The sequence below is a fragment of the Lygodium microphyllum genome, chromosome 13, assembly GCF_053477565.2.
Source record: "Lygodium microphyllum isolate KBCC chromosome 13, Lygodium_microphyllum_v1.1.10, whole genome shotgun sequence".
NCBI classification, from domain to species: Eukaryota; Viridiplantae; Streptophyta; class Polypodiopsida; order Schizaeales; family Lygodiaceae; genus Lygodium; species Lygodium microphyllum.
This window is the reverse complement of record NC_141147.1, coordinates 103,510,976-103,533,715: the sequence shown is the minus strand read 5'-3', so window position 1 is coordinate 103,533,715 and position 22,740 is coordinate 103,510,976. Positions and strand designations below refer to the sequence as shown.

Below are 22,740 nucleotides of genomic sequence, written 5' to 3'. Positions count from 1 at the left end.
ACATGGTAGAAACAATCCCAACATACCCTAAAGACATATCCCACAAATCTGAGACTTTTGACCCTATTAAACTCAAATGAAGACTGGAAGAGAGAGAGAGAGAAAGAGAGAGTATTTTTAACTTGGTAAGAACAATCTCAAGATGCCTTAGCAATATCCCACAAATCCAAGACTTAGATTTGAAAACTATTCCACTAACCATTCTACCTGCATAAAGTTGATATAATAGTCAGGGGAAAGTTTCCTCTTACTTGACACCTCCTATCTTGTTTTTCCCATTTGTTTTATGGTGTCAACAGACACATCCATTTTTAAGAGAGTAGTATTACTGTGGTAGGAACAATCCCAAGGTGCCTTAAAAGGCATATCCCACACACATGCAAGACTTAGAACCCTGGCAGACTCAAACTTGAAAATTGGAAAACTATTCCACTAACTATTCCACCCGATCTTATTTTTGTTTTGCCCTACGACCTTTATGAGGGTAGAACTATTACTGGAAAAATGTGATAGAGAGAGAGAGAGAGAGAGATTATGCACCCTCTTCAATATGGTTTCATTAAGGGCCGCAACATTCTGCATAATATCTTAAATGTGCAAATGGCTATTGACTATGCAAGGCACTCTAGTCAGGAAGTGGTATTGATTCAATTGGATCTGGAAAAGGCTTTTGACTATTTAGACTGGTCTTTCATTGCAGAACTTATGTCTACTATGGGCTTTGGTACTCGGATGTCCCGCTTGATCTACACCATTAGTGTTGCGGCTTCTTCGCGAGTTATGCTAAATGGTGGTCTTACAGAGCCATTTGTCCTTGCATGCTCTGTGAGACAGGGTTGCCCTTTGAGTCCTCTCTTCTTTGCCCTGACGACTCATCCAGTTCTTTCAATGTTATCTTCCATGGCAGCTTCTACTCAGTTGGCCGAATTGTCTCTTCCTTTTGGACAGCACTTCATTAGTCAATCTTTAGCTGATGAGTGACAGCTTTATGATTTTGCGTGCGAACAAGGACAATATTCACAAGGCATTAGATGTTTGGATGCTCTTTGGTCATGCTTCTGGTCTTCGTATCAATGCTTTCAAATCAACCATTCTCAGTTGCACGAAGTCCGATTTACAGTCATCGGGCTGGCAGGGACAAGTTGTTCCCCATGGTTCCATTGTCAGGCAATGCTCACATATTTCTTGCCATTGCTGCCTTGGACTCCTACTACTTTGAATGCTCTCACTCGGCCCATTCGTTTCATGTTATGGAAGAAGGATTCATTGCATGCAGGTATTTCGTGGATTTCGTGATCGCATACATGTATCCCCAAACGCCTAGGGAGTGGGACTATTTTGGATGTGGAAACTCATATGCTGACACTTTGTTGGTATCTTTTTTGTGCCATGTGTGTGGATCATCACCCGTGGGCCGTTATAGCCCGTTATTTTCTTGAGGACCGCGGGCTTCTGCATGGTAATACACAAATTCGGAGCTCCTGGTGACATGTTCTTAATGCAAACTCTCGGTTTTCGAGTCATTCCTCATCCCTGCTTGTTCATTTGGTCGGCTCCTGAAAATTGGTTCTCCAGAAGGCGCATTGACATCTAGTGGAGAACCGCTTACATACTAACTCTTTTCAATTAGAATTGTTGGTAGCCTCGAGATTACTTTCATAGGAAGGCAAATATGAGCTCAAACCAAAATTTAACCGCATGGCCCGTTTGGGCTTGACTTCAATTGCAGATGCCACCCTTGCCAGTCGCAATGTCTTCATATCGTTTCGTACTGCCAGGAGGCTTTTCAAAATCCCTCGTGGATACCGTGATTTATAGGAACAGCTTTTGTTAGTGCTCCAGAGCAAGCAACCCTTTCCTGCCCTTGTTGTGAATCGTACTTGGCAGGACTGAAACCTTGCAGGTCGGTTAAATTTGGAAAAGACCTCAGCTAACCAGGTGTACCATCTTCTGATTAAAGATCATCAATGGCTGGTTACTAAAGCTAATACTGTATGGGGGTTGCGAAAATCTCAGTCATGGTGGAAGGCAACTGTGATGGAGGGCTGGTTGAACAAAACCTTTCAAATGCAAGGTCTTTCTTTGGAGGGTAATGATTGGTGGTCTTCCTCTTGCCTCGGTCCTTTCCAAGCGTCGAATCTCTAAAGGCAATTGTTTCTTCTGCACCACTACTCTGGAACCGGCCCGTCATCGATTTATTTCTTGCCTTCTCTCTAAGAATATCTAGTCACTCTTGTCAGCGGTTTAGCGAGCTGTGGTTGGTTTCTCACTAAGCCCGTTCGATTGGGTTTTTGTACGCCCAAAATACCCCACACCGGCACAATTGCATATGAAGATCTTGTTCCACTTTCTTAGATACTAGGAATGCTGGCACAATTGGACCACTCGGAATGCCTTTCTTTATTATTCGGGCTCTAATGTTCCGGGACACATTGCCAGGCTTAAAGGTCTCTTGCATTGGCAGATAGATCTCACTCAGCACTCTGACTTGCTCCCTCGGGAAGACTTACTTCCTTGGCATATGGCAATTTCCTCTGCGTCTTTGCCATAACTTGTGTAACTCTTTCGTGGTTTTGTACTGACATTTTACACACGTTGGCTTAGAGCCATCGTGTACTCATGTAAACTTGTACCTTTTTTCGTAATTAATACAATTACCTTTTACAGAAAAAAGAGAGAGAGAGAGAGACCAGGAGGGCTCTGGGACCATTTTCACCCTTCTCAATGTTTCAATTTATCGAACAATTTTCAAGATTTTTGGGGCACTTCAATTCAAATAATAATGTTGCCATCTTACAATCAGTGCAGTAAAAGATGGGCCATTGGAGCACAGTCGGAATTTGAAGTAGTTTTGTTCAAAGGGTTTTTTCACTACTAATGGAGAGCAAACAAAATCAGATGAATTTACACGCGAGTCAGAGACAGGACCGAAGGGCTCAACCTTGCATCCTTATTTTTGATCGCCAACAACACGGAAAAACGGGATCTTTTCTGTCTTCGTAATAATACTCCAGTGTTCCTTATTTTGCATCAGCAAGCAAACAGGGTGGCTTACATACCAACCCCTAATACCAGAAACCTGATGAAGTAATCACAATTACCATCTTTAATTCCTTGCCTGCTTGTGTTCTACATCAGAACCCAGCAAAGCTCCCAAGAATGACATGCTACAGAGTTTGATAAGCCCCAGGTTGGAAGCTTTGTGCACTGAATCAATAGCTGCCTGAATATGTTATCCAGTATTGGCATCTGAAAGAGAATAAAATCTGGTATCAGTCCAGCTCTTAGAAAACCTCAGTTATGAAAGACCCTAAGTTCACCAAGTAAGATGCACTTCCAAAAATAGAAATGAAGTAGAACCTACCACTCTATACAGCTTTTCCTGGATTAAGATGGCTTCTTGCCAACAGCTTTGTGCTTCCACGGAATGGGGATGCTCTTGGCCATCATGATTTACCACATTAGAGGTGGTGCTCCATATACACCTTTTAGCAGCACACCGAATAGCAAGGCACCCCTTAACCTTTTCAGTTCCCTCATGAAGTACAAATTGCACACTTGATCACTCCAAAAGGAGTTGCAAACTTCATAACCTGTCGGATATATGATTCCTTTCTTTTATGGCATGCCTCAATGGCATCAAGCATTACCCTGATTACCCAAGGCAAGAGCAGCTGACTCAACATGTTGAAGTAGAAAAGCATAAATTTTCCCCTTCAAACGGGCTACAGTTCCATCAAGCTCAGACGAATCACTAGTTTCTTCTTTTACTGTGCCATAATCTAGCCAATCATTAACCCTCTTCAATTGTGAAAGCATGGCTGCGATTTGACTGTTGTCTTGTTGCGGACATGTCCTTGATTCTGAGCTGTCTACTGTTAGTTCAGAAGCATTTGTTACTTGAAAACCACTGTCCAGGGCACTTTCTAAGAAATTCAAGAACCAGCTTTGAGACTCGATCTGGAGCTGTTTCGCAAGCTGTGCTAATTCTTGCAGGCCACTACCCTTGATCCAACTAGCAGCTCCAAGCTCACCATGTGCAGGAGCTTCAGGTCTACTTTTGCTGGAGAGCTTAGTATTTTTTGCTTTGGATGTAGCACTACTGCGCAACCGACGAGTTAAAGTTGACATTGCCTTTGTACTTGTTTGCTTTGTTTCAGGCTCACCCCCATTTGTGTGTTTCTTTTCACTTTTGGTTTGAGAATTCGGCAATATCAACCCTGTTCTTGGGGAAGGAGTAGCTGAGCTTATAGGCCTTTTTGGTGAAGCGACCATAGAGGTTGAATTATTTGCTCGGGATATTTCCACTGGTTGGAGAGCTGAAGCTTTTTCCAGTACTAGAACCACTTGACTTTTAGAAGCATTGTCTTTATTGACATCTTTCACCAACCTTGGCTTCAAGTGCACATTGGCTGCCTGTTTGGTCATAACTGTGAAAGCAGCCAGATCCGTTGACAAAGCTGCCGCTACCCAAAGGTTAGCCCACTTCGCCTTGGCAAGAGATACATTTTGAAGTTCTACTGGAATGGTTGGATTTGCATCTGATTCTGGCTCTGGGCTTTCCCTACCTGCTAAAGCATCTGCAACTGCCAAAGCCTGAACAAGTCCTTGTTGAAGGTCAAGAAACTGCTCCACTGAGGATTGGGGGCACTCAGCTTTTGCTGACAAACACAGCTCAGCAAACATGCTGCAAAACACGCAATACTCATCAAAATTCATAACTAAACACTGAAAGTAAAAAAATGACCTTCTCAAGAAACTTGCAATTCAACATCAGTACCTTGAAATTCTGTACATCACTAATTACTACAAAAAATTGCACTACAGAACAGGTGGAATGATAAAATGAAGATTCGATCAGCATTTATCATTCATCTCATAAGTGCCAATACATCTTCTGCATACACATGTAATGGATTGTCCATGGTTTTCTCATTCACAGAAAATAGTTTTGGCCAATTTTCTACTAAGTTAGACCAAGTATTCAGCCTTTCTAATCAACAGTTCTGATCAGTTACATTATGCCCTGCTTGCCTGTCCACTGTAATGTTTATAACGTTTTGTAGTGCTGGTGCTTACATAAGGTTATAACTGTTACCAAACTAACAAGACACTTCTAGAGAATTAAGGTTTGTTTTTTGGTTAATGACATTGGCTCACTTTTGCTGCTTTCGTGACACTTTTTACGGCTTTAAATACAATTGGCCACTTTCAAGCCATTGATTTTCATTTATTTGCCATAATTCAGACCGACCCACAGTGGGTCACTTCTAGTCTCACTTACCCAAGTGGCATCTAGTATGGTGACTTGATGACACCTGAAACATCCCCTGTAGATCTTCAAGCTGCTCACATAACATGGCACCCAGGCAAACAAGCATAGAAAGAAACATCAAAGGATGGACATTAGACTCATCTCCCAGCCATAGAGTGAAACAGACCCCCAAGCCTGGGACGAGCCTAAGACCAGCAGCACATTGGGTGAAACCCCATCACAAGAGCTGACATCCCATATCATCAACCCACACCATCACAATGTGTGAATGGGAGTGTGCCTAGAGTCTACCACAATGAGCCCCCAAGTTCATTTGATAGGGCTGGTTAGCAACCCTAGTTTTAAGGGCACATTCACACTATAGCATCTCAACCACCCTAGAGTTAGGGGTGCATTTACAACAAGTGACCTAATAGTCAAGGGACGTGCTGCTGATGTCCATCCCAACATCTTCCTAGGTCAATTTTATTTTGGTTTTTGTAGTTTTGGACAACCCGACGGCGAGAAATGTTAGGTTTGCAGCTTTCACAAAGCCTTCAAAGCTCTCCACCCAGGAGGCTTCCACAGGCCAACAGGCATTACCACAAGGTCAGGCAGACTGAGCAAGCAGGATAGGCAGGCAACCCGGACCATTGGCAGCCCAAACAAGCAGCCATACAGTCAGGTGTATACCTGTGCCTATGGCATTCTGCAAAATAACTCTCTTCAAGATGTTGGACAGCAGTCTCCTGGCAAACCACAGTAGAAACAACTGCATGTGAGCATTGCATCAGACCTACACTCCTCCAGGACTGTATTTTTGAGAGGTGCTGCAAATAGTGCTATCCAAGGCAGAAAGAAGTACAAACAGCTTGCAGCCTTAAAATTATTGTAAGACCATGCTCAGTGTTGGCCTGTTGGCATGTTCGGTAGTTGTTCAATTTTTCCTAATCTGTCATTTATTCAGTTGTACATCATGTTACCAGTTTTATTCTGCCTTGTTCTCACTTGTCACTCTTGAGTTTGTGGATTTACTGAAGGGGTGAGAGTGCGCAATGGCATGCAAGGTCAAAGCGTTAGCTGAAGAGCAGAGATGAGCTGAGAGTTAAAGGAAGAGTGAACGCAGAGATAGGTGTACCGATGTGATAGTACACAAAGAATAAAAAGAATGTATTTATATGTTAGGGTACATTAAGGGTGTGTTCACACCCGTAAGTCTATTTACACAGAGACGAAGGGACTTTACATCCAACAACCTCCCACTTAAAGGCCCGAAGTGGTACCTTTAAGCTAACCAACTCCCACTAAACGAATGCAATGCTCATGCTGAGCCTTTGCAAGAGACTTAGTGAGAAAATCTGCAAGGTTATCTTGGGTTTTGACCTTAGTCAGTGTGACAAGACCATCATCCAAGACCTGTCAAATAAAGTGATACCGAGCATCTATGTGTTGGTACGTGCATGGAACATGGCATTCTTAGCCAGACATACTGCACTCTGGCTATCACAACCAAGCACTTGAGTAGGTGAAGAAAGACCAAAATCCTTGACCAGACAGCCAAGCCAAATAGCTTCCTTAGAAGCTTCTGTGGCTGAAATATATTCAGCCTCTGTAGTACTCAGTGCCACAATTTTCTACAATCTTAAACACCAAGAGATAGCCCCACCAGCCAAAGTAAAAACATACCCACTGGTAGATTTCCTAGTGTCAAGATCTCCTGCCATGTCTGCATCACAAAATCCCTACAACACTAGTGTACCCTTTCCATAGCATACACACTTTTCTTGTGTACCTTTCAAGTATCTGAAGATACATTTCATTGCTTCCCAATGTGGCTTGCCAAGGTTAGACATAAATCTTCTAACAACATCCACTGTATTAGCAATGTCAGGGCAAGTTGCAACCATGCCATACATCAAAGATCCACAAGCTGATGCATAAGGTATACCCTTCATGGTACTAGCAACTGCATCATCCTTAGAGCTATCAGATTTGCTAAGCTTTGTATGTGGCGGTAAAGGCACACCAAGAGGCTTAGCATCAGCCATATTACCCTATCAAGTACTTTGCTAATGTATTAGTCTTGTGAGAGAAACAACAAACGCTGCCCTCTGTCTCTTTTAATGCGCATGCCCAAAATATGTTCAGCTGCCCCCAAATCTTTCATAGAGAAGGCTGAACTCAGCTGCCTTTTAAGAGCATTCAAAGTACTCTTATGCTGTCTTGCAATCAGCATGTCATCCACATATAAAACCAACACAATAAGGCTGCCATCATCAGCCTTTTTAGTGTATAAGCAGTGATTTGCATGACTGTGTTTAAATCCATGGCTGAGCATAAAGGTATCAAATTTTTTGTACCATTGTCTAGGGGCTTGTTTCAGCCCATATAAGCTGTGTTTCAGCTTACAAACAAAATGCTCTTTTCCTAGAATAGCAAATCCTTCTGGCTATTTCATGTACAGCTCTTCATCCAATTCACCATGAAGAAAAGCAGTCTTCACATCCATTTGATCCAACTCTAAATCCAAGGATGCAATGAGAGCAAACAAAACACGGAGCGTAGTCATCTTCACCGCTGGTGAAAATACCTCCTAGAAGTCTATACCTTCCTTTTGTGTGTAGCCCTTAGCAACCAGCCGTGCCTTATATTTGGGCTTCCCATCAAAACATTTCACTTTGTAAACCCATCTATTAGGAATAGCTTTCCTATCCTTGGGTAAAGGTACAAGCTCCCATGTGTTATTTGCATATAGAGACTTCATCTCTTCTTGCATAGCAAGCTCCCACTTTCTCTTGTTTTCACATGACTGTGCCTCTTTAAATGTCAGAGGCTCACCCTCATCAGTCAACAAAATGCAATCCAAAGATGGCTGAAACCTTTGTGGCTGCCTTCTGACAAGTGTAGACCGTCTTACCCAATGATATGTATTATCAAGCAGTGGGCATACATCCTGAGGAATGTGCACACCATCAGCAAGTGGCTGATTTTCAGCATTTTCTTGCTGTTGTAATCTGTTTTCAGCATGTTCTTCTCGTTGTCCTATTTCATCCTGTGCATCTATTTGCTGTCCATGATCTTTTGGCTGTAGCACAATAGGTTGCTATTCATTTTCAACATCAAAAGGGACAGAATTTTCAGCTAATGGCTGGCTGCTCATGCTGAAATTTGACCTTCTTTTTATCAAGATCACCATGTGTGGCATTTTTCAGCAACTTTGCCTCATTAAATACTACATATCAGATGCGTATTATCTTCCTACCTTGAGGAAGCCAAACTCTATAACCCATCTCTCCCTCATCTCCATATCCCATGAAGATGCCCTTGATCAATTTCATGTCTAGCTTGGTCCTCTGTTCTACAGGTACATGCACAAAGACATCACAGCCAAAGACACGCAAATGGTCATATGAAGCAGGTTTGCCAGACCAAACCTCTTCAGGAATGCCATTTTCCAATGCACGATTGGGAAAGTAATTGCATACATGAACTGCAATTTTAAGAGCCTCTCCCCAAAACTACTACGAGAGATTAGCCATGGACAGCATGCATCTGACTCTCTCACAAAGTATGCGGTTAAATCTTTCAGTCACGCCATTAGATGCAAGATTATAAGGGGCTGTCAACTCCCTCTTAATGCCATGCATCTCACAAAACTTGTTAAATTCTTTTGAGATATACTCACCCCCATTATCTGTTCTTATGGCTTTCAACTTAAGCCCTTTTAGTGTGGTAACAAAAGCATGAAATTTTTTAAAAGAATACAACACTTCCTTTTTGCTCTTAAGTGCATACACCCATGACTTTCTACTGAAACCATCCATGAAAGTAACAAAGTACCGTGCACCCCATACGAATTAACAGGCATAGTGCACACATCAGAGTGTACTAGGTCAAGAGCATTAGACTTCTTAACGACACCAAAGTAATAAGGAGACTTCACTTGTTTTCCATATAAGCAATCATTACAAAATTCGAGACCAAAACCTTTTACATCAAATTTCCTTAAAGAGGAGAGAACCTGAAGCATAGTGATAGGAAACGGTCGGAACAGTCCCCCCGACACGTGGAATCGCCGTCCCCGGCACGAATCCGTCATGGACCGCATTTTGAATTAATGGAACGTTCCCTGTCTGAAACAGAACAGGAAACGCCACGTGGCACCACTTACCTACGGCCGGCTGCCTGCTGATCCCGCCTAGATGATCTGCAACCATGTCTTGCTCCCGCTCCCGCTCCAGATCGCCTGCGCCCAGTGCCGCTGCTCCTACTCCAGATCGCCTACGCCCCCCCCCCCCCCCCGTTCCGTGCTGCCCTGCAGCCTGTACCAATCCCAGTCGCCTTCTTTCTCTTCCTTCTTCTTCTTTCTCCTCCCACCTCCAACCTCTTCCTTCTCTTCCTCCTTCTACCTTCTCTTTACTTCTCCCTTCTCTTCTTCCTTCTACCTTCTCTTCACTTCTCCCTTCTCTTCTTCCTTCTTCCTTGAACCTTCTCCCTTCTCTTCCTTCTTCTCCTCTTCTCTTAAGTCTTCCTTTTTCTCTAAGTTCCGAGTTCTCCTCTTTTCTTCTTATTCTCCCTTCTCTCCTTTTCCCTTCTCTCTCGACTCATGAGTGAGTCTTGACTCTTGAGCCTTCTCCCTTCTCTCGAGCCTTCAATTTTCAGCCTTCAATTTTTCCTTCTCTCGACTCTTGAGCCTTCAATTTTCAGCCTGAAATGGCTTCATCTTCCCGCCCCGCTCGTCGGGTTGGTGGTCAAGGAAGAAGGTCGGATGATTGGTCATGGTGAAAATAAGTAAATGCTGACCGCCCTTTAAGTGGTGGAGGATCTCGACCATGGACTTGCACGCTTTGCCCGTACAAGCGAACTAGTGGAGCAAACAAGGTAATCCATTGAGCCGAGCATTTGTATTTCAAATTTTTATTGATTTAATTTTTCAAAGTTACTTAAATATTAGAATATGGAATACCAATTGCCACTTGTTCCATTTTAATATTTATGCATAATCAAGTCCGAGCTCATCTCTTGCATGAGTCAAATTCAGAGGTACAGTTTTGTCCGAATGTGACCTTGGAGAAGCAAAGGGAGCTTCGTGACCGTGTAGCAGGTCAACAAGCTTATCTTGCATCTAGACCACGACGTGTTGCAGTTGACCCTGCAACTTTTGTCACACCATCGCCATCAGATGTATCTAGAGCAAGGTCAATATCAGGAAGTGCTACCTCCACACCTACAGGCATTGCATCGGCCATGGCATCAACAGTGCCACATGTTGCACGTAGACAAAGCACACTTGATGCTAGTTGGGATCCCAAGAAGAAGGAAGAGGTGGATACATCAGAGGCACGCTTTTTTTATCATGACCACATTCAATTTCGTGCAACCAGGTCAAAGTATTTTAAATTGATGTGCAAGAAGATTGGTGAGTCTGGCCCTTCGTATGTATCTCCATCATCAGAGACCTTACACACCACTTTACTCGACAAGGAAAAGCGCCTTGTTGAGCAAGCAGCAGTGACTAGAAAGAGCATGTGGACTAAAAATGAAGTTTCGTTTATTGTTGATGGTTGGAATGATACACGCAAGCGATCCATTCATGGTATGGTTGCTTATTCTCGTGGGGAAATGTATTTCATATCTTCACATGATGCATCGAGGACAGGAAAGTCAGCAGATGTACTTGAAGCAGAGTGGGTTACAAGTGTTAAGCTTATTGGCCCAAAGCATGTTGTGGGATTTGTTGCAGATGGAGAGCCCGCAAATAGGGCAGCAAGTGCTATTATTTAGGGATATTATCCGCATATCACAGTTTCATATTGTATAGCTCATTGCTTGAACAACCTACTAAAGGATATTGGTAACCTGTCATGGATTGCACCTATCATAGAGCAAGGAGCTCAAATGGTTAGCTTTGTTTTGAATCACCAGTTTCTTCGCCATCACTTCTCTTTGCGGTCGAAGAAGACACTTTTAAAATACTCTGATACCAGATTTGCCTTTAACTTCTTGATGCTAGGCAGGTTAAGAGAATGCAATGGTGCCTTGAGACAGTTATTTCTTAGTGATGAGTTTACCTCATCAACATTGGCAGATTCTCCTACAAGTATCTTATGCTTGGAAAAAGCAAATAACACCACTTTTTGGGATGATGTAAAGCGGATAGATGCTATGGTATCACCTATTGTACATTTATTGAGGGTTATGAATGCTATGCAACCTTGCATTGGCAAGGTATATGAGGCTATGGATAGGCTGAATGAAAAGTTACAAGAGTTGGAACCAAATGATGAGGCGTATGAGGAGATACACCATTTAATTGTGACGAGGTGAAACTCCTACAGCTCACCCATGCATGCAGCTGCATTTGTTGTGAATCCTGAGTTCCAGGGCAAGGGTCAGGAGAATGACACTGAGGTTATGGATGCATGGAGACTTATATTGTCTCGTCTAGTGCCCGATCATGGCACTAGACGAAAGATCAGAGATCAGCTTTCATGTTATAGGACCTTTTGAGGTTCTTTTGGTTGTGGGGATGCATAGGAGGATCGCTGTAAAATTGGGGCAGCTTTGTGGTGGGAGGACTATGGTTCGGATGGTCCTGAGTTGCAGCAACTAGCCATCCGTATTTTGAGTCAGTCATATAGCTCCTCTTGTTTGGAGCAATTGTGGAGTACATACACTCACATTGCTTCAAAGAAGAGAAACCGTCTTGGTGTGGAGAGAGCAAACGATCTAGTATTCGTTAGTGCTAATTTGAGGATGTTATGCAACAATATCACAACAAAGTTCGATCCATTCACAGAGTAGCAGATGCAGCAAGAAGAGGAAACGCATGCTGATGTTGAGGAAGATGCAGCAATTCATGGTAAACATGATGATGAGGCTGGCACTTGAGGAGTGGCTAGAGCAGCCTCAAATCATGATCATGATCTTTGATTTAGTTTACTTATCATAAGTCTCATGATACATGACACATTTACATTATATATGATATTATGATCATTGATGACAGTGTGACACTTGGACTGTTGACAGTTGTACCATGCCGATATTATATTTGTACTTGAGTCTTGCAGTTGCTCTTTGGGCTATTTTGACATGCCGCATTTCGCTTCAGTCTAGAGATTAGACTTTATATTTGTAGTCTTTTTTGGGGCAATGAGCATGTTCTTTCAAAGATTAGACTTCAATTTCACATTTGTAATCTTTTAAGTTTTTTGGCAATGGGACCATAGGCATGTTCTTTTAGCTTAGACTTTAAAGTTTAGTTCATTGTTCATTGTTTTATCATTTTTGACATATGTATTATGGATTTTATTATTTATAATTGAATAGCTTATCTCTTGAGCATTGTAAGTTGCAATTCAATTTCTAATGAGTAGTTTTAGAATGATGCATGATATCTTAAAGTTAAAACTTAAAATGATTTGTCCTTGTGGATTATATACCTTGGTTTTAAGTTTTATCACTCCAAAGTCCACATGGATTATGAGTGAAATATTAATTTTTTTTCATGAATTTTAATTTTTTAAATGCAGTTCTCATTCCCACATCCCCATTCCCTAAGTTTGGCGTTCCCGTCACCGTTCTCGTTCCCCGTTCCCGTTCCTCGTTTCATGTTTCTATGACCTGAAGGCCTTTCTCGCTCATATGACCAAGTCTTTTGTGCCAAAGCTCCATCTGTGAATGGACTTCAGCCACGGCCAAGAACTTGCCAGGTAATGCTTTACAATGCAAGTAATATAAAGTCCCCCTTTTGTTGCCTTTAACAATCAGCATAGAGCCCTTATGGACCTTCCAAGATCCACCACCAAATGTAGTAAAGTACCCCTCAGCATCAAGCTGCCCAACTAATAGTAGACTCTTCTTTATGCCAGGTACAAATCTGACATCTTGCAAAATCAACTCTTAGCCATTTTCAAGAGCCAAGTGAATGGTGTCAACACCCTCTATCTCACATGCATAGTTATTACCCAAGTAAACCTTGCCTAGGCAACTTGCAGTGTATTCAGAAAATGACTCCAAAGAGGGGGTACCATGAAAAGAAGCACCGTTGTTCACTATCCATGATTGTGACAGCTCATCATGAGCTGAAAGTAAGGCATCAATTACCTCCTTTTTAGTGATGTGCATATTACATGTTGCTGCCATAATATCTGCATCATTACATGAGGCTACAACAAGTATCTCTTCAGTGTCAGGAAGCTCTTCAATGACCACACTAGATGCAACATTTGCCTTTGCAACTTCTTTTGAGGAAAAGATGTCATCATCTTTCTTTTTCTTACCCTGCTATTTCTTTCTTTCTTGCTTTTTCTTGAAGTACCGGCAATCAAGCTTTTTATGCTCTTTACGCCCACATTGATAACATGTGGCATCCTGCTATTTGCCCTTGCTTTTGCTTCTGCTTTTCCCTTTACTGATTGCATTACCCCTCTTTTCAAACCTGCCTCTTACATGGTAAGCTAAGCCATTGCTTTCATCGCTAGACTTTCTTCTGATTTCTTCGTTGAGGATTGAACCTCTAACACCATCAAAAGTCAAAGCGAGGTTGTTGCTAAGTGACACAACCAAAGATTCCCAGCTGTCAGGCAAAGTCATCAATAAGAAAATAGCTTTCAATTCATCATCGAAAGCAGTCAAGCCAGAGTCCTACAAATGACTCAGAACCCCTGTGAAAGCACTCAAATACTCAAATATTGGCTTAGACTCATCCAATTCCATATTCACAAGTTTACGCATAAGATGCACTTGATTCACAGAAGTTGTATTTTCATAAGTATCCTTAAGCATAGCCTATACCAAGACGCTTGATGTCTATAAGTACATCATCAAACACTGCCATCTTAATGTATGGAATGGCCTTCGTATTAAGTCTAGCCCAAAATCCACATCTGTCATAGCTGCAAGCTTAGTCTCCAAGAGAGCATCTTCACAGTCCTTGAGAAACAAAATGCCTTGCATCCTATCCTTCCACAAGTCAACGCCAGTGCCATAAAACCTCTTGATTTCAAAGAGGGATTTTGTGTCACTGCTGCTAGAAGCATTTGCAGCCATTTTTCAGCAATACACCAGAAATTCAATGCTGCAATTTATGACAGCAAAAATGAGCTGAATATTCAGCTGATTTCAGCCCAATTTTTCGGCAAATAATAGCAAGATTCAGTCCAAGTACATGTATAACAATAGAATGAATGACTTTCAGCAATATGACTACAATTTCAGCATACAATAAATGCATACATCACTGCCAGGTAACTCCCACTTCAGCAATAACACCATAAATACATCTGCACCAATCCCAAATCTGCAAATGATCACTAAGACTGCTGCAACATGAATAATCAGCAATACATCAACTCAATGGGAGCTGCCCAACATGGGCACTACATACATATGTGCTCATATCAACTTGTGATACCCCAAAACACTAAGAATTCTTTGCAATTTCTCCAAAATCGCACAAGCAGGAGATTAAAAATGCTCAAATCACTCTGCTTATGGCAACAAGATTACTTCAGAAATATTCCCAAAGTGCATTTCACGCATTAACTTTGCCAAAATCCACAGATTTCAGTAAAAAACCCCAAAATTTCAATGACTAATCTGCCCCGATTGCATTAATACATGTTCCCGAAAGCATAAAACGGGCAAATTTAGTAAAATTTCACAAAATTTTGCAAAAGTCCCAAAATTTCTCGGGTCCAATTGTGCACCAATGTCAGCCAATCTGACTCAACTGACCAAAATTTCACCAATACAGCAAAAGCCCCATATTTTATGGGTCCAACATTGAGAAATTTCACTCGAATGAGCAAATTTCAATAAATTTGGCTAAATCCCCAATTCAAATGCGCACAATGTCTGCAATTTCTGACGCAAATGCCTCGATTTTGCATGGGCAGCACTCAATCTAGAAAAGCCCCAAATTTGTGGGCCTAAATCTACACAAATCTGCGCACTGTGCTTGCATGTGGGAACACCGGAAGAGAGGAGGTAAAAATAATCTCAAATACTTTTGGAAAAAAACAGAATATGAGTCCATTGACCCGACGTTCAAGCCCGTGACCTGTCAGGCCACATGACGCCTGCCAAATTGCCGCATGTGCTGGTCGCACTGCCCCTGGTGTCGCTAGCGTGTCGCAAGTCCACCGCCCGATGCCGTCACGCCCGTCTCGCGCTCGTCTCACGCGCGTCACCTGTCACACCCGCCGTCATACCCCGTCTGACACTCATCTCACGCTCGTCTGACGCCCATCTAACGCTCCATCACGCCTTCTGCTGCCTGCTGATCCACAATGGACCTGCCATCTGTTCTACCCGACTGTTCCCCCTCGCCTACAACTACTGAGTGTTGGCTGTTGCTTGCACCTGTCTCGTCTGCGAGCTTGGACAGCCGCGCTCTGATACCAGTTTGAAGGGGTGAGAGTGCGCAATGGCGTGCAAGGTCAAAGTGTTAGCCGAAGAGCAAAGATGAGCTGAGAGTTAGAGGAAGAGTGAACGCAAAGATAGGTGTACCAATGTGATGGTACACAAAGAATAAAAAGAATGTATTTATATGTTAGGGTACATTAAGGGTGTGTTCACACCCGTAAGTCTATTTACACGGAGACGAAGGGACTTTACACCCAACATTTACAAAACAACTATCTTATAGTTTTGTCAGAGCTAACTAAAACAATCCAGTAAATGTGACAGTAGAGCTTGAAGATTCCAAAACTTGTGTTTCTCCACGCAGCAGTACAAGGTAACAATAGTGGTAAGACTTCATACTAGGGACTTCCTGACTGACAGTCTCCTAGAATCAGAGGGAAGTCACCAACACTGAACCATTGCTAACATAAAACATTACTGTACTGAAGTGCCATGAGACAATTAATATCACACTAACGGAGCAGGATTATGTATAACAAACTTCCTGAAACACCCACATACATGCAACTTGTGCACATGACTAAGACACGAACCATACAAGCATTGGAAGAAACAGGGGAACAGACATCAAGCTCACCTTCCAGCTGCACAGACAAAACAGAACCTAGCAGCATGCTAAGCCTAGCTTCCATCACAAGGACTGACATCCCACAACATCAGGCTTCAGCCCACACCTATGTGCAGATAAGAATCCCAAGGGCCTTAAGTCTAATAGTGGAGATCACACTAGCTGTTGCACAAATGAACACTTGTCTTTTTTTTAGGACTTCTTAACTGCCAGTCTTAGAATATATTTACACTACAAGACAGCTTAATCTCCTAGCTTTAGGGTACATTCATACCTAATGACCTAGAGGTCATGGCCAATGCTGCGGGCACCCATGTAAGATGTCCAGAAATGTAACAATTCCCCCTTTATGGAGGGTGGTTGTTCTCAGCAATATCCTCAAGTTAGGAAAGTACCTCTTGACTAAGTGAGCCAACCCCCATGTTGCCTCCGCTTTGAAGCAAAGTTTACACTTGATGGAATATTTCACAGAGACAACCCCAAGACCTGTAAAGAAGGACTCATAAAGAATAACCAATTCTGGCTCCAATGCAAAATATCGAGCATGCAATATATCAAGGAGTCTCTTTCAAGTGTGGGTGTGGATTTATTTACTCACCTTGTCCCAATTGTTCATTCAAAAGACCTACAAGGAATCCAGCAAGATACCTTGATTATCTTCTCAGTTCTTAGCAATCTGGAGTGGTCTACAATACCTTGAAAACAAGCTATAACATCTACTGAACTTCATTGTATCAGTCTTTTGGTACCTTCAGGTGCACCACAAAACTTCCTTGAGCAATCAAGGAGTACAATGTTGGTTGACATAGAATATAGCACAATCTTGAGCTGCTTTATGCTTTCCTTTGCAATCATTAATGTTTATTGCAATTTGCACATGGTGCTAGAAATCTCGCCTTAATGATCCAAAGAGCCATTGTTGGTTCTGAATCATATTTGCAAATAGGCATCAACAAACTATATCTAGCGACAAAGTACCTATAAGCAAGTGATATACGGAAGGTGGCACAACCAATCAGATGGATAACAAGAAATAGATGTGTGAAGCATATCTTGCATAGTTTGGTTTGTCGGTCTGATCTACCCCCATCAATTTTTTGAATGTCCAAAGACAGAGTAGGTATCCTATAGGTCTTCAATTTGTGGAAGACCTACCAAAAATGATCAATGAACTTACGTTCCCAATCATAGACTTATTTCATTGGCAATCCATACAACTTGTACAAATGTCCAACAAAGAGACTAGCCAATTGTTAGCTTTTCATGGCCATCTTGGTAAAAATGAATCAAGTCATCTTAGACAATGAGAACAGATGAATGTGGCTCAACATAAGCTATGTTTCCATTGAATACACATAAAACAATGCTATGGAAAAGGAGCTTTTGAGGGCATGAGAACAATAACATTTGGAATGTGAGTCTCAAGTCAAAAGTGTTTGTGAGAATAATCTCCTTGTCTTGTTTGATATGAAGTTAGGTGAATCATCGTAACAACATTGTGAAAGATAGGAAAAGACAAAACCCCTTCTCCTATCCATGATTGATCAATGTTTCATTTGGAAAATTTCTTCTTGGTTCAACCATAGGTAGTCTACAACACATTCATACCATTTGACAGGGTCCGCAAGGCACTCCCAAAAGGCACAATTCATAAGACAAAGCTACCAATATTCTAATCACCACAAGATACCACTCACAAGGAACTTGGGGCATTGCCTACAAGCTGCCTAGGTTACTCCCCCAAGCACCTTCTATCAATCACATAGTAACCGAGAACGGCCATCACCACGCCTCGGAATGTGGGAATGCCATCCCGAACGAATGGGCCAAAATGGGATGGGGGACGTCCCCTATCCCATCCCCAACAGCTGTCCCCCCGTCCCGGCCGTCCCCTACCCCATCCCCTTGTCACACCCCCTAACAACATGGGACTTTTTTTCTTTTTGGTGGTAGAGTGGGTGTCTTTTGGGGGAGGTGGTTTTTTTGTGAGACTTCTTCCAAGGACTTCCCCTTTTGTAACACATACACATATAAAATCAGCATATTTTATATGAAGTCAAATCAAATAAGCCCACATTACACATACATTTTTTCTACAATGGAAAATACATGTATGCATGCATGCACATGCATATGTTCTTTGGTAGTATACATTCACCCACACACATAGTACATGGGATGCGTTTTGGGAACAGGAACGGGGACACATAATGAATTGCCGTCCCCAGTTACCATGAGAGGGGGCTCTAACATGGCGATGGGATTGGGACGGGAAGCTACAAAATGGGCATCCCCTATTACTATGCCCATACATCCACCCACCACATCACATGCATACATATTCAAATGCTATCTATGTATGTTGTTCACTCCCGCGTCCCACCTCCCATTCCCATTCCTTGCTTTTAGCCGTCCCCCGACCCCCTCCCCCTCCTTGTTCCCATTCCCCGTTCCATGTTACTATGATCAATCACCACTCCAATATATCCACGGGCTATGCAAGGCCAATTGACCAACACACCACTTGCAAGATGTTGCCCATTGACCAACTCTAAGACTACCCGATGCCTATTGATATTGCCTTTGTCACATGCCACGGCCCACATGACTAATTGCAGCACCACCCTTGTGGCATACCCACGCCACTACCAAGACCTACAAGGCACAATTCACATCCCTATCACATATAACTGCCAACTTTGACTCTCAAGAATCCATTGCCCTTTATCAAGGACCCATAAGCTACACTTTGAGATGCCATTGGCAACCTTTCAAGACAATCTTCAAAGGTGTGTGAACCGCAATCCTCGAACATTCCCAAGGTGCAGGAGCACAATGAAATGCACAAGACCTAACCTAGGAGGCTCTTGACCTAGCAGCAACCTATATCCACACCTTTGCTATATGGGCTTGCCATCAAGGGTATTGCACTCAAGCTCATAGCCCCTACCCTCGGTTGCCTCAGGGTGAGCCCTCCACAACTCTCTTGAGATAGGTCCATCACCAATTAGCCATGCACACCTCCCAAATGCTTGACTACCAACAACAACACAACATATCTGTTAGAGTCATCACTTGGACTGGCAAGCAGGGCCACGCAAGCAAGTGCCACATGGCTGGCAGTCGGCCAGCTGCCACGTGGCAGCAATCGAACTGCAGCAATCCGCTGCATTAATTGTAACCGACCTGATTTTCAGGCATTATTTTCAGCCTATAAATAGGTTGTGTATTCAGCAATCTTGGTCAGTTGTGTCTCACAGATTTCAAGCTGCAAACTGCAGAGATTGCTCTTGGGGCTTACGGAGACCGAGATCTTCGAGGTGGAGACATGCGCAAATATTCTCTCTATACCCGTGTATAATTTTGCATCCTTATACAGCATTCTTCACTGCAGATTTTGTGTTTCAATGTCTCTTTCACTCTCTCTCTTCACTCTTTGTCATGGTCATTCACTTCTGCATTGCTTCACTCTGACATGGTATTAGAGCATTGAAGGACTGACCTAGGGTGGACCCATCTGAAGAGGAGATTTCAGCGCGACACAAGGCTGCATTTTCAGCATTCAAGTGCGAGAAGGTGGGCTGCGCATCAAAACAAGGCTGAGGCGAGCATGGGCATGCGAGAAAAGAGAAGATTTGCTGAAGCAACTGCTGTTTTTTGCTATTAGAGAAGGAAGAAGGTTGTGTTTTGGGCCTTCAAGTGCAAACCCATCTGAAGAGGAGATTTCAGCGCGACATAAGGCTGCATTTTCAGCATTCAAGTGCGAGAAGGTGGGCTGCGCATCAACACAAGGCTGAGGCGAGCATGGGCGTGCGAGAAAAGAGAAGATTTGCTGAAGCAGCTGCTGTTTTTTGCTGTCAGAGAAGGAAGAAGGCTGTGTTTTGGGCCTTCAAGTGCAGATTTTACCTTTTCATCACCTTCGGCGGGTGAAGGAGCAAGACGAGCGAACCATAGCCCTAGCAAGCTGTATTTTCATAGTCAGAGGAGGGTGCTCTTTGTGTTTTGTGCAGGCATCATAGGTGAAGATGTCTTCTAAGACCAAGACAAGGTTTTAGGCGATCATGGACCAGAAGGTCCTACCGGCTCTTCCTTCAAATCAAAAGCTCGATGGTGAGGACTACCCCATCTGGCAGGCCATGATGCTTGCCATATTGGAGTCCTATGATTTGGCAGAGCTTGTTATAGAGGCTATCAATCATCCTTCGCGAGACAAGTCCAGTCTCTCTTCTAGTGAGAAGGCAGAGTTGGCAAAGGCTGACACATTGGCATAAACTCAATGCTCGTATTCGCTCATTTTTATTTCTTTCTTGTACTACAACTGTTATCTCTCATATAGAGCATTTGACGGTGGCTAGGGAAATATGGCTAGAGTTGGATCAGATGTGTGATTGGATGACCGTCATGAAGCAAGTCTCTTTGGAAGCGCAAATGAGGACCATGAGTGTCAACAAGTCGTCATCCATGCAGAGCATATCAACTAGCTAAGGCAACTTTGGATGCAAGTTCAACACGCAAGGAAGGTGATCGCTTCTAAAGACATGGCGATAACTCTCCTTTCCCAGTTACCGCCTCGCTTCAGTGGTTTTTATTCCGCCTTGATTGCTTCAAGGCAGTCTAAGACTCTTTGATGGGAAGAGTTGGTTCCTATTGTTGAGAAACCCTTCACCCTTTGCCCGCAGTTTGCATTTTTGTATTTCTACGTTTTGCATTTAGGGTTTGCAGCCCCAAAAAGGGGCGCCATCCTAGACTGACTGTGCCTATTTATAGGCCACTCTCTCATTCATTCCTTTCGGCTGATTCATTCAATCCGTCACCTCTTCTCTCCAACCTCTCCACTACCCTCACACCCCTTCAGGAGGACATTGCGGTTCTTGGTTCGTGGTTGTCTTCATCATCTTCCTTGTGCTACAGCACCCCTGTTCCCTTGTATCACATATACCCCATGATTCAGAACTTCATCATTCCATTCATCAGAGTTTCTTCTCTCTTCTATTCTCTTCTCCATGTTTGCCAACTTGCGAGTTCACTCTGTGTTCCTCCCCGCAAACCCTATTGTTTCACTGGTACGCCATCTTTTGACATGGTATCAAAGCTGGGATCTGCTCAAACAGTGGCAAAGATCCTCCACTCCAGTGAAGGCAAAGACCAATGGGGGATTTGGCATCCACTTCTCTTCTTCTTCCACTGCATCAACACTCTAACTGGCAACTACTCCCTCTTGCATTTATTGTTTTCTAGCCTGCATTTAGGGTTGTTGTTGCCGCCTCCACCTCCCCTACTGTTGTGTTGTATTATGGTGTTTTACTACGGCGTTCTACTGCGATGTTTTACTCCGGCGTTCTACTGCGACATTTTACTCCAACGTTTTACTGCTGCATTTTACTCCTCCTCCCACTGGCAGCTCTCACTTCCAGCCCTTCCACTTCCCTCCCTCCTAGCCCTTGAGGCGGACATTACGGCTCATGGTTCATGGCTGATCTCTTCCTTCTTCAGTAAGGCACACAGGTACCCATGGCTTCTTTACCAACAAATGACCAGACTACTGGGTGCTCCTACTGTGGCATCACCGGACACACCATCGATACTTGCTGACTTCGACCTTTGCTCCCCACCCCCCTAGAGTATATACGTCTTCCCCCAAGCACTCCTTATGCCACCTCTCCTTTCAGGGCCACAGAGATCGTTCTGCATTGGCTATCAAAGTACTATGCTCAAGGCAATAAGACGCATCCGATGAGCACTAAGTTCTTTCGAGCACATGGAGGATTGATTGGTACTGCGACCTCCTAGAGATCGTCACAATGCCACCGGCAGTCTTCTCCCACTTATTTTCAGGTACAATGGCTTCCACAACCTACTGATCTGCAATCTGCTCCATCGAGAAACAGTGATTGTTTGATACCGTCTCCACATTAGTCCGCTCCTTCGAGAGACACTGGCTGCTTGACTCCTTCCTCTTCTTCGGCTACCCAATCCGCTCCACTAAGAGACAGTGACTGTTGCCCACCTCTTACTCATTCTGAGTCCCCACCCTTCCCCACCCTCGACTACTTAGGTTCGAGAAGCTACCTTTGGAAGCTCTTCGGCACCCCAGATACCTTCTTTGGCACGGCCAGCCGCACTTCCTTCATCCTCAGACATTTCGGAGTCCGTGATCCATGAATTTTTGGATTCCCTATCTACCTCAGAGGGGGAACCTACTCCACATGAAGTTCTTCACCCAACCTCTACTTTCTTGGGATGGTTGTCTTCGACTAGTCATCTCTTCTAATGATACCCAAGATCTTCAGGTACCACCTAGATCGGGATCTTGGAGGTTCAACCGCGACTTGGTGACGAGGCCTTCATATTCCTTCCAACATGGATGCACGGAGCTAGTGGCTTCTCTCCCGAGGTTGAGTTTCGAGTTCTCCAGTTCACTCTCTCTATTGTTCATTACTGTAGGTTCCCTTTCCAATGAAAATCTTGAATCTTAGGGATCCTCTAC

At 43.3% G+C, this 22,740-nt stretch overlaps 1 protein-coding gene across 1 annotated transcript in view; it reads right to left on the bottom strand.

Annotated features, from left to right (window-relative positions):
• Positions 1-2,733: 2,733 nt before the first annotated feature.
• LOC148026998 (protein CORTICAL MICROTUBULE DISORDERING 2-like) overlaps positions 2,734-22,740 on the bottom strand; it is a 35,158-nt gene continuing 15,151 nt past the window's right edge. Inside the window, exons 5-6 of the mRNA XM_087691542.1 lie at positions 3,365-4,687; positions 2,734-3,249 (exon numbers count right to left, since the gene is read on the bottom strand). Of these exons, the coding sequence (XP_087547668.1) occupies positions 3,640-4,687 (1,048 nt within the window). The 3' untranslated portion in view covers positions 2,734-3,249; positions 3,365-3,639. The remainder of the gene's footprint in view (positions 3,250-3,364; positions 4,688-22,740) is intronic.